This window comes from Hemitrygon akajei, chromosome 5 (assembly GCF_048418815.1).
Source record: "Hemitrygon akajei chromosome 5, sHemAka1.3, whole genome shotgun sequence".
In the NCBI taxonomy this organism is placed as follows: domain Eukaryota; kingdom Metazoa; phylum Chordata; class Chondrichthyes; order Myliobatiformes; family Dasyatidae; genus Hemitrygon; species Hemitrygon akajei.
The window spans coordinates 189,927,305-189,940,660 of record NC_133128.1 but is presented as its reverse complement, the minus strand read 5'-3'; the positions used below and the strand labels follow the sequence as shown (position 1 = coordinate 189,940,660).

Genomic DNA, 13,356 nt, shown 5'->3' with positions numbered 1-13,356 from the left:
CCAATGCCCGGCGGGGGACTCTGCCCCTTCCTATCCCTTGCTTCCGTCGGGTAAGTCAGGCCGGACTGCCATTGCCCGGCGGAGGGCTCTGCCCCTTCCTATTCCTTGCTTCCGTCGGGTAAGCCAGGCTGAACTGCCGTTGCCCGGCGGGGGACTCTGCCCCTTCCGATCCCTCGCCTCCTATGGGTTGTGCCCCGTGACCTGCTCAGGCCCCTGTGTCCTGCCTGGGAGGTCCAGGCCCTGCCCAGGAGTTCTGCGGCCTGCCCAGGGGACTATCCTCCCAGCATTCCTAGTCCTAAAAAACCCATGCTCTAGCCTACCCTCGTGACCACTCTGAACTCCAAGATCATCTCTGAACTCCAAGACCTTCTCTGAACTCCAAGACCTTCTCTGAACTCCAAGACCATCTCTGAACCCCAAGACTATCTGCGAACCCCAAGACCACCTGCTAACTCCAAGACCTTCTCTGAACTCAGGGATCCTCTCTGAACCTCGGGATCCTCTCTGAACCCCAGGATCACTTTGAACGCCACATCCCTCACGCACGCCACGGTCCCCACATCTTGTTCTATTGTTTAGCTGTTCCCGTCCTGCCCCTAGTACTTCAGTGCCTGCATCCTGCAGTTGGGTCCAGTCTCACGTCCCCTTATGACACCGACAGACAGTCATGAAACAAAGGAGAATCATGGAACCAACCCTTTCAAAGAAAAACATCAAATATCTAACCCCCTCCCCTCCATGCGCAAAAAACATCACACAAATGGCATAGTTTAGTATAGTTCAGTTCAGAACCTCTACATGAACAAACTTAAGATTTTCACTATATAGTACCCTTTTTTTTAAATTGCAGTCCAACTCTTGTCAATTCAAGATGATAATGGAAGTGTCTGGTCTCTTCACAGGATTCATACTTACTGAGCAATCCTGCATGCTGAAGTTTCTAATCTGTGGTTCAGCAGAAAATTGTTGTCTGATTATTCATGATGTTTCCTATTCTTAGCTCATTTATATTTACCCTTCAACAATAGTTGATTTATGGATTTTTTAGGCTACTAACCAGAAGTGGATGAAAGTGCAGGGTGCGACAAATGAAATATTGCCAAGGTCCAGTACAGAACATAGGGGAGAGGATAATCATTAGTAGGGAAAATGCAGGCTGAAAGAGGGACACCCAAAGAGTGCTGGGAACTACAAAGTCTGCAACATGCTGGTAAACTTAATGCAGTTAATTCATAATTCTCCTGTTTGGTGTGGTTTGCTGTGGATAATACCCTGGATGAACATAGAAGTATAGATATTATTCAATAGTATTTAACATCTTTACTTTATCTTTTTCTAGAACCCTGTTCCTGATCTTTATGCATTTAAGAAACCTCTTTCGTTCGCTGAAACAGATCTGGAATTTCATCTTTGTCCTCTACCAAGATATGTCATAGACAGTAAAAATGGAAGTAATTTTGCAAGCACACAGAAGAAATTTCTTGATCATGATGTAAGCAGCTGTAATCATTTGATCTTTGTTTTCAAATAAAATTTCAATCTTATTATTTTAGCTAAGCATCCTCTCCACATCCACCTTATCTAGTCCTTTCAAAATTCATTAGGTTTCAATGAGATCCCCACGCATTTTTCTAAATTCCAAAGCTGCCAGATGCTGCTCATATGTTAAACCCTTCATTCCCAGAATCATTCCTGTGAACCTCCTCTGGATTCTCTCTAATGACAATACATCCTTTCTAAGATAAGGGCATGCTTGCCTTTATTAGTTGAGGCAATGAGTTCAAAAGTCAGAAAGTTATGTTACAGCTTTACAAAGCTCTAGTTAGGGTACATCTGGAATATTGCATAGAGTTCTGGTTTCCCCATTATAAAAAGGTTACCAAAGTTTTTGAGATGGTCCGGGTTTACCTGGGTTAGAGAGCATGTGCTATAAGAGGATGGGTAAACTTAGATTGTTTTCTCTGGAGTAGCAGAGGCTGAGGGGAGATTTGATCGAGGATTATAAGATTATGAGAGGCACAGATAGAGCAGACAGGCAATATTTCTTTCCCAGGGTTGAGATGTCTAATACCAGAAGACATGCATGTAAAACGAAAGGGAGTAAGTTTAAAGGAGATCTGAGGATTAGAGAATTTACAAATTAGCAAGAGTAATCAACTGAGGTTTTCAAGCCGGCTCTGCAATTCTATAAGGTTGTAGCCGATCAGAAGGTAACTTCATTTCTGCACTCTCAACTACATCTCAGCTTCTAACCTCGAAAGTCTATCTACTTCTGCCTCAAAAATATTTGAAAAAGCTGTTATCACCAGCCTTTGGGAAAGATTTTCTGAACTTGCAATCTTCTAAATAGAAAAAAGTGACATATTTAAACATGGATCATAGATTCTGCATTCCCTCAATGTGAAACATTTTCATCTCTTTTTACAGATGCTGTCTGACTAACAATTTATTTCCTGTTTTTTTTGGGAGTAATTTCCAGCACCTGCATTTTTGTTTTAGATAAATCAGCCATAAATAAGTGCTAGTTTGTATGGTTCAATTACCTACTAACTAAATTTCTGATAATCTGAAACATACCCAAAAAAACAATAATTCAAACATTCAACAGATTTTTTATGTTGATAATGAACAAATAATATATCAAAATTTGGAGTTAATTATGGTTCACCTTTCTTATGTCATCATATTTACACTAAATAGTGAAACTAAATACAATATTACCAAGAAACACACACAAAATGCTGGTGGAACGCAGCAAGCCAGGCAGCATCGATAGGGAGAAGTACAGTCGACGATTTGGGCTGAGACCCTTCGTCAGGACTAACTGAAAGAAGAGATAGTAAGAGATTTGAAAGGGGGAGGGGGAAATCCAAAATGATAGAAGACCAGAGGGGGTGGGGTGAAGCTAAGAGCTGGAAAGGTGATTGGCAAAAGGGATACAGAGCTGGAGAAGGGAGAGGATCATGGGACGGGAGGCCTAGGGAGAAAGAAAGGGGGAGGGGGGAGCACCAGAGGAAGATGGAGAGCAGGCAAGGAATGATTGTGAGAGGGATAGAGAGAGAAAAAAATGGAAAATAAATAAATAGATAGATAGATACATAATTAAGGGATGGGGTAAGAAGGGGAGGAGGGGCATTAACAGAAGTTAGTGAAATCAATGTTCATGCCATCAGGTTGGAGGCTACCCAGACAGAATAAGGTGTTGTTCCTCCAACCTGAGTGTGGCTTCATCTTGACAGCAGAGGAGGCCATGGATAGACATAACAGAATGGGAATGGGACGTGGAATTAAAATATGTGGTCACTGGGAGATCTTGCTTTCTCTGGCAGACAGAGCATAGATGTTCAGCGAAATGGTCTTCCAGTCTGCGTCTGGTCTCACCAATATATCGAAGGCCACACCAGGAGCACTGGATGCAGTATACCACACTAGACAACTCACAGGTGAAGTGTCGCCTCACCTGGAAGGATTGTCTGGGGCCCTGAATGCTGGTGAGGGTGGAAGTGTAAGGGCAGGTGTAGCACTTGTTCCGCTTGCAAGGATAAGTGCCAGGAGGGAGATCAGTGGGAAGGGATGGGGGGGGGGGGGACGAATGGACAAGGGAGTTTCTCTCTTTTTTCTCTCTCTCTGTCCTTTTGACAATCACTCCTTGCCTGCTCTCCATCTTCCTCTGGTGTTCCCCTCCCCCTTTCTTTCTCCCTAGGCCTCCCATCCCATGATCCTCTCCCTTCTCCAGCTCTGTATCCCTTTTGCCAATCAACTTTCCAGCTCTTAGCTTCAACCCTCCCCCTCCTCTCTTCTCCTATCATTTTGGATCTCCCCCTCCCCTCCCACTTTCAAATCTCTTACTATCTCTTCTTTCAGTTAGTCCTGATGAAGGGTCTCGGCATAAAATGTTGACTGTACTTCTTCCTATAGATGCTGCCTGATCTGCTGCGTTCCACCAGCATTTTGTGTGTGTTGCATGAGTTTCCGGCATCTGCAGATTTCCTCGTGTTACTATATTATCGATCTTATTAACTATTGGTTTTTCATACAGGACATAATTAAAGGCTTAATGAATTGGAAGAAGTTTCCTTGTGCTGCTCTTAAGACTTTAACTACCACTGACTCTCTAACTAGCTCATGGGTGCCAAGATGGTATGTATTATTAGGACTTTCAATAGTAAGATTTGACTGAATCTTTAAAATTTTACTTTTACCAATTCAAAGTTCAACATAAATTTATTATCAAAGTGCATATATGTCACCATATACAATCCCAAGATTAATTTTCCTGTGTGTATTCACAGTAAATGCAAAGAAACACAATAGTATCAGCGAAAGACGATTCTTAGCAGGATTGACAAGCAATCAATGTGCAGAAGACAGCAAACTGCAAATACTAAAAAAACAATGATGAAGGAAGAGCAGTAAATAGAAACATAGAAAATAGGTGCAGGAGTAGGCCATTCGGCCCTTCGAGCCTGCACCGCCATTCAGTATGATCATGACTGATCATCCAACTCAGAACCCTGTACCTGCTTTCTCTCCATACCCCCTGATCCCTTTAGCCACAAGGACCATATCTAACTTCCTCTTAAATATAGCCAATGAACCGGCCTTAACTATTTCCTGTGGCAGAAATTCCACTGTGTGCCATTCTGAAAAGGTCCCGTTTACTCCCACTCTTTGCTTCCTGTCTGCCAACCAATTCTCTATCCACATCAATACCATACCCCCAATACCGTGTGTTTTAAGTTTGCACACTGATCTCCTGTGTGGGACCTTGTCAAAAGCCTTTTGAAAATCTAAATATACCACATCCACTGGCTCTCCCCTATCCACTCTACTAGTTACATCTTCAAAAAATTCTATAAGATTTGTCAGACATGATTTTCCTTTCACAAATCCATGCTGACTTTGTCCGATGATTTCACCTCTTTCCAAATGTGCTGTTATCACATCTTTGATAACCGACTCTAGCATTTTCCCCACCACCGATGTCAGACTAACCGGTCTATAATTCCCCGGTTTCTCTGTCCCTCCTTTTTTAAAAAGTGGGGTTACATTAGCCACCCTCCAATCCTCAGGAACTAATCCAGAATCTAAGGAGTTTTGAAAAATTATCACTAATGCATCCACTATTTCTTAGGCTACTTCCTTAAGCACTCTGGGATGCAGACCATCTGGCCCTGAGGATTTATCTGCCTTTAATCCCTTCAATTTACCTAACATCACTTCCCTACTAACATGTATTTCCCTCAGTTCCTCCATCTCACTAGACCCTCGGTCCCTTACTATTTCCAGAAGATTATTTATGTCCTCCTTAGTGAAAACAGAACCAAAGTATTTATTCAATTGGTCTGCCATGTCTTTGTTCCCTATGATCAATTCACCTGTTTCTGACTGTAAAGGACCTAGATTTGTCTTGACCAATCTTTTTCTTTTCACGTATCTATAAAAGCTTTTACAGTCATTTATGTTCCCTGCCAGCTTTCTCTCATAATCTTTTTTCCCTTTCCTAATTAAGCCCTTTGTTCTCCTCTGCTGGTCTCTGAATTTCTCCCAGTCCTCAGGTGTGCCACTTTTTTTTGCTAATTTATATGTTTCTTCTTTGGACTTGATACTATCCCTAATTTCCCTTGTCAGTCATGGGTGCACTACCTTCCCTGGTTCATTCTTTTGCCAAACTGGGATGAACAATTGTTGTAGTTCATCCATGTGATCTTTAAATGCTTGCCATTGCATATCCACCTTTACGTATCATTTGCTAGTCTATCTTAGCTAATTCACGTCTTCTCATACCTTCAAAGTTACCCTTCTTTAAGTTCAGAACCTTTGTTTCTGAATTAACTATGTCACTCTCCATCTTAATGAAGAATTCCACCATATTATGGTCACTCTTACCCAAGGGGCCTCACACGACAAGATTGCTAACTAACCCTTCCTCATTGCTCAATACCCAATCTAGTATGGCCTGCTCCCTAGTTGGTTCCTCGACATGTTGGTTCAGAAAACCATCCCGCATACATTCCAAGAAATCCTGTTCCTCAGCACCCTTATCAATTTGGTTCATCCATTCGATATGTAGATTGAAGTCACCCATTATAACTACTGTTCCTTTATTGCACGCATTTCTGATTTCCTGTTTAATGCCATCCCCAACCTCACTACTACTGTTAGGTGGCCTGTACACAACTCCCACCAGCATTTTCTGCCCCTTAGTGTTAAGCAGCTCTACCCATATCGATTCCACATCCTCCAGGCTAATGTCCTTCCTTTCTATTGCGTTAATCTCCTCTCTAACCAGCAATGCTACCCCACCTCCTTTTCTTTCCTGTCTATCCCTCCTGAATATTGAACATCCCTGGATGTTGAGCTCCCATCCTTGGTCACCCTGGAGCCATGTGTCTGTGATCCCAACTATATCATATTCATTAATAACTATCTGCACATTCAATTCATCCACCTTGTTACAAATGCTCCTCGCATTGACACACAAAGCCTTCAGGTTTGTTTTTACAACACTCCTAGCCCTTATACAATTATGTTTGTAATATTTGTATATACAAAGATGTAGTGGGTATGGATTTCAGCAAGGCTTTTGATGAGGTACCCCATGCAAGGCTTATTGAGAAAGTAAGGAGGCATGGGATCCAAGGGGACCTTGCTTTCTGGATCCAGAATTGGCTTGCCCACAGAAGGCAAAGAGTGGTTGGAGACCGGTCATACTCTGCAAGGAGGTCGGTGACCAGTGGTGTGCCTCAGGGATCTGTTCTGGGACGCCTTCTCTTCGCGATTTTTGTAAATGACCTGGATGAGGAAGTCGAGGAATGGGTTAGTAAATTTACAGATGACACAAAGGTTGGTGGTGTTGTGGATAGCGTGGAGGGCTATCAGAGGTTACAGTGGGACATCAATAGGATGAAAAACTGGTTTGAGAAGTGGCAGATGGAGTTCAACCCAGATAAGTGTGAGGTGGTTCATTTTGGTAGGTCAAATATGATGGCAGAATGTAGTATTAATGGTAAGACTCTTGGCAGTGTGGAGGATCAGAGAGATCTTGGGATCCGTGTCCATAGGACGCTCAAAGCAGCTGCGCAGGTTGACTCTGTGGTTAAGAAGGCATACAGTGCATTGCCCTTCATCAACTATGGGATTGAGTTTAAGAACCGAGAGGTAATGTTACAGCTATATAGGACCCTGGTCAGACCCCACTTAGAGTCCTGTGCTCAGTTCTGGTCACCTCATTACAGGAAGGATGTGGAAACTATAGAAGGGGTGCAGAGGAGATTTACAAGGATGTGCCTGGATTGGGGAGCATGCCTTATGAGAATAGGTTGAGTGAATTTGGTCTTTTCTCCTTGGAGCGGCGGAGGATGAGAGGTGACCTGATAGATGTGTTTAAGATGATGAGAGGCATTGATCGTGTGGATAGTCAGAGGGTTTTTCCGAGGGCTGAAATGGCTAACATGAGAGGGCATAGTTTTAGGGTGCTTGGAAGTAGGTACAGAGGAGATGTCAGAGGTAAGTTTTTTATGCAGAGAATGGTGAATACATGGAATGGGCTGCCGGTGACAGTGGTGGAGACGGTTAAGACAGGGTCTTTTAAGAGACTCCTGAATAGGTACATGGAACTTCGAAAAATAGAAGGCTATGGGTAATTAAGTAAGTAAATGTTCAGCACAACATTGTGGGCTGAAGGGCCTGTATTGTGCTGTAGGTTTTCTATGTTTACTAGAAGTGACACCAAAAATGCATAAGTTGAATTTTGTAAGACTTTTTGGTTTCATCTTTCAACCCTTAATCAAATGCATTTTTGTCTACTGAAGTTATGAAGGATTCCAAGACACCCTTTTGATGAACAGTACGTTTTGAGTACATGCCAGACAGTACTGTGCAAGGGACCTGCACTAGTTTGTCTAGGTACTTCTCATGTACATCATTCCATGCAAAGACTGTATATTTAAGCAAGATTAGTTGTGATAATTTTTCACTTCAGAGTACATTTTTACTGTTAACTGACTTATACTGAGCTTTTGCTTCTCAGCTTTTTGGTGGGTGCTTGTAAAGATATGACTGTTGTCCTGAGGCTTTTGTGAACTAGCTCACTCACATTGTCCAGACAGTTCTGAGATGATGGACATGGCAGTGTTGAAGTATAAGCTTTCATTATACAACTCATGATGAATTGTCTTTCGCTAACCCTAGACTCAGAATATCCTTCCCTTTGAAGAAACCCTGATCTGGTCTACTTCCCAGATCAGCCTCATCCTTTGCATGTCCATTTCTCAACCTAATTGTGGCCACTATATGCATTTTGCCCTTGTGTTCTATACAATTGTGATACAGTAGCTGCCTCAGTTTATTCTTATAATGCCAAAGATGGATGTCATCTCGCGAATCGGCTCCCCAATGAACAATACAATTAATCTCAATCCCCTTCATTATTTCCCAGATTATCTGCAATTTTCTCTCTCTTGTATTTCCCCTCAGCTCTCATTTGATTTTTTTTTACCATTAGCTCACACTCAAAGTAGTTTTAAGTGGTCAATTAACCTGCCAGCATATCTCCAGGATATGGAAGGAAACCAGAGCACCCAGAGGAAAACCCTGTAGCACTGAATAGAAGTCCACACAAACACACCCAAGGTTATGCTTTGAATTTGCGACCCTTGTGCTGTGAGGGAGCAGCACCAACAATTTGCAAGGTGCAGTGCAAGCATGAAAGGAAAAAAGAGAATTGAAACTCCAGATGTTGAATTTGGAACTATAAGCAAGTGTCAGAAGTCATAAACACAAGAGGTTCTGCACATGCTAGAAATCTTGACAACACACACAAAATTCTGGAGGAACTCTGTAACTCGGGCAGCATCTATGGAGGGGAATAAACGGTCAATATAATCTCCACGTGTGGGACATGGGAGATCTCCACATCGATGATGGTTGGTCTCTGGAGAGTTCTCACTGCCTTGCATTTGAAGCTCCTTACTTTTAAACATTTCTTATCAGTTCAAATGTTGAATTTCTATCTCACTGGCTCTGGCCAACCTATTTCACCTTATTAGCCCTGGTCCAAGCCAGCATCCATTTATTGCCCTCTTCCACAAGTGACAAAATCAGTTTCCAAACCAGTAACCAGCTCGAATCACTCAAGACAGACACAAACCTCCCCTTTCAGAAACCTACAAATTACATCATACCAAATAACACTTCACCTAAGTAACTTCTCTAGTCTAGCAGTTTACATGGAACACCATTGTCTCCACTTTAAAACATTGATTCAGCCAAGCAAAACCAGTTCACAAAATAGAGGATCCAGAGCAGTTTCACAAAATGGCAGCCTTCATTCTTTCGAATGTATTGCAAGAACAAAGACAATTTGTCTGTCTACTTCCACTGTCCTTGATTCATTTGAATTCACTGATTTGCAGACTGTTATTCTTTCGGGCCAATAGTTATGAGTATGGTTCAAAGGCTAGTATCCATGACAAATGAGTCACTTTCTGGCATTCCACCCTCTGGAATGTGATCTGCTTGCCTGTATTAGTGGAGCTCCAACAGTTCTCATAAAACATTCGGAACGAGGCAGAGTACGTTGTAATTGCTTACCCGAACTGCTCTTGCAGCTTTTTCCAAGCCCACAAGTTCTGCTTTCAAAAGTACGCATGGTAGGGTAACGTCACTAAGTGCCTTGGAGTGTTAACCATCCTGGAGCTCCTTCCCAGCAACACTGTGAAAGCGCAGTACATCATGATTCTTACAGACAATTGGGAAAAGGCAGTGAATATTAGCTTTGGTATTGCCCAGATCTTGAAAATGTGTTATGTCGATTTCTTTTATTTCAGCTTGTTTGCTTTTGATTATTTGAGATATTTAGAAAAGATTGGCAGCAAGACAGTCAAAAGACCATAATTTTGGCCAGTTTTATAGGCCTTTGTGTTCTGCTGTTGATAACTTTACCTCTTGGGATGATGCAGATACTAGGCTCTGTTTTAACAGGAGGTGTGGCACAGTGAGTGCAGCCACAGAACTAGGATGTTCAAATAGTGAAAGAGCACCCAGAAAGAAATAGTTGACTTGATGTCTTTACTACACAAGCACTTGGAGTCCAAGCACAAGTATCTGAAGAGACACACATTCCAATCATTAACCTGTTCCACAAGTAATGCATAACTGTGATGAAATGGTGATCCCTCAAAAGGCCCTTTTGAAAAAGCAACACACACAAAATGCTGGAGGAACTCAGCAGGTCAGGCAACATCTATGGAAATGAATAAACAGTTAATGTTTCAGGCGAAGACCATTTATCAAGACTGAGAAGGAAGGGGGAAGCTGCCTGAATAAAAAGATGGGGGAAGGGAAGGAGGACAGCTAGAAGGTGATAGGTGAAGCCGAGTGAGTGGGAAAGATCAAGGGCTGGAGAGGAAAGAATCTGATAGGAGAGGAGAGTGGACTATAGGAGGAAGGGAAGGAGGAGGGGATCTGGGGAAAGTAATAGGTGAGAAAAGGTAAAATGTCAGAGTGGGGAATAGAGGAAGGGGGGTGGTCAGAATTTCTTCACTAGAAGGAGCTATTCATTCTATCAGGTTGGAGGTTTAATATATATATATCAGATGGAATATAGGGTGTTGCTCTTCCACTGTGACGGTGACTCATTAAGGCACAAACATTTGATTTTATCAAATATAGGCTTCAAGTCATTTTTGGCTTCATCACTTTTTGAAACCATTGGCACTTTTAGCAATTCCAAAGTCCTAACAATGAATTATGCACTCCATTTAACCTCCATTTAAGTTATAATCAGATGTAGTTGCAAATTACTGTTGATTTTTATTCTTAAGAAGTTACTTTTTCACAATTTATCTATCACACTCTGCATCACAGTTTGAATGAAATATTTAATCCAAGATTCTCCCCTCCAATCAAGACTCACTGTAGTTAATTGGGTTCAGCTAAGACAACTGCAAAATTCATCCTTAGTTCAACACCTTTGATTTCAATAGACTGTTCACTATCTCACCCAACTATCATGTACCCTAAATGAGATAAGTAAGAATTTCCTTCCATGTCAGTAGTCAGCATTTCCTAATCTCTTAATACGATACAATCTGATATGGTGCAACATTTCTACTTTTTAAAAATTATTATTATTTTACTCAAATAGAGTGAAGGACTTCAGGTTACCTGGAAGAGCCACAGACTTTATAAACAATTGAAGTCAGCTACACAGGCAACATTCCATTAGTATCCATGAAATAGTATTAAAAAGTAGTGATTTGCCATTTTTATTTTCACAACACTGGTGCAGTGATTCTGATGCCAATCATAGCAGCTGGTTTGGAACAATTCTGAATCCTAGTAATTATGAAATCATTTTACGCTGCATTAGAAATTACTCTAGCAAACTATGCATGACTGTATTTTGGCATGCCTGATTACTTGACATGTTGTTTGTCTAGGAATTATCCATTTTCATTGGATATGCTTCCTGTTGATGTTCCTTTGCAACTGGATCATAAATTAGATGGAAACGAGGAAAACATAACTGCAGAAAGGTATTCTTTAAAATGTGGACTTTATACTTTCTATTGGTTGACAACATGTACATCTTCATATACTTCACAGGGAATTGGGGAAAATTAACAGCCAACACAGAATAAATGGCATGAGTTGTTTAGAAGAAACTGCAAAAGTTCTTAGTTTTAAGAGAAAAAATTGGAGAGCAAAGGCAGTTGTTGACATTTTCAGCATAACGCCACCATTGAATCATCTCTCTCCCGCTCACTTTTCAGCATTCGAAAGAGATGTTTCATTCTGGGGTATTCGAATTTGTCATGTATTTTCAAGTACACAGCTGGAAGAATATCTTCCCATTCAACAGCTACATTTTAATTTTTTTCTAATTTCCTCATCCAAAGCATTCTTTTCTGCTGAAGTTGGTGCCTTTCTTGTATACCTTTACATTTATTGCACTATACTCACTATATTGGACTGTAAGTCCCTAAAAAATACTGTGAGAACAGCTGAGAGGAATATAGGGTTTTCCTGCCATCCACCAAGGACATTTATCAAAAGCACTGTGTACCTAGGGCCCTTAGTATTATCAAGGAAACCACCCATTCATCCAACATCCTCTTTGACTTTCTACCTTCAGGCAGGAAACTGATGTATAAATACAAGGATGGTCAGGATGGGAAAGTTTCTTCCCCCAGGCTTGTGAACTTCCTGCCACTTCACATTTGAAGTTCTGTACCTGAAAATATTTCATTTATGCTTTTTACTTTATGTGTAATTCATCTGTAGATTTTGATGTGACTTGACTGCTCAGATTATGAACTGAACTAGAGGAGAATAAGCACAGTGTTAATGTAGCCTTGCAGAACACGAAACAGCACACCCTAACGTCTTCACCATTGCTCTGGTGGATTTTAACCAAGCCATTCTGAAAAAAAATCACTGAACAATTACTGTCAATAAATCACTTGCAATACCAGAGGAAACAACGCACTGGACCATTATTACACCATCATCAAGAATGCCTACCATGCTATTCCATGCCCTCACTTTGGGAAGTCTGATCACCTAGTTGTACTTCTCCTCAGAGACTGAAGACTGCAGCACCAGTAGTCAGGACCAAGATGGTGTGGATAAGGAAAGCACTTACAGGACTGCTTTGAATCGGTGGCCTGGACCGTATTCACGGATTCATCTTTGAATCTGGATGAGTATGCTGCTGTTGTTATCAACTTCATTAAAACTTTTGTGGATGAGTTTGTGCCCTCAAACACTTGCTGTACATTCCCAAATCAAATGGTGTGGATGAACCAGGAGGTACGTCGTCTGCTGAAGGCCAGATTTGTGGCATTCAGGTCTAGCGACCCAGGTCCATACCGGAAAACCAAGTATAACTTGTGGAGGGCTATTTCAAGGGCAAAGAGACAATTTCAAATGAGGTTGGAAGTGACATTGGATCTGTGACAACTCTGGCAGTGTTTGCAAAACATTACTTCCTACAAAGCAAAACCCAATAGCATGAATGGCAGTGATGCTTCACTACCAGATGAACTCAACACCTTCTATGCCCGCTTTGAAAGGGTGAATATACCTACAGCTGTGAAGATCTCTGCTGTACCCTGTGACCCTGGGATCTCTGTCTCGAAGGCCAATGTTAGTCTGTCTTTAAAGAGAGTGAACCCTCGCAAGGTGGAAGGCCCCAGTGGAGTACCTGGTAAGGTTCTGAAAACTTGTGCCAACCAACTGGTGGGAGTATTCAAGGACATTTTCAACCTCTCACTGCTACGGGCGAAAGTTCCCACTTGCTTCAAAAAGGCAACAGTTATACCAGTGCCAAAGAAGAATAATGTGGACTGC

The 13,356-nt window shown here is 41.7% G+C and overlaps 1 protein-coding gene across 1 annotated transcript in view; it reads left to right on the top strand.

Annotated features, from left to right (window-relative positions):
• The window catches only part of cfap221 (cilia and flagella associated protein 221), a 212,724-nt gene that overhangs the window by 186,575 nt on the left and 12,793 nt on the right, over positions 1-13,356 (top strand). Inside the window, exons 21-23 of the mRNA XM_073047564.1 lie at positions 1,340-1,492; positions 4,040-4,140; positions 11,445-11,540. Of these exons, the coding sequence (XP_072903665.1) occupies positions 1,340-1,492; positions 4,040-4,140; positions 11,445-11,540 (350 nt within the window). The remainder of the gene's footprint in view (positions 1-1,339; positions 1,493-4,039; positions 4,141-11,444; positions 11,541-13,356) is intronic.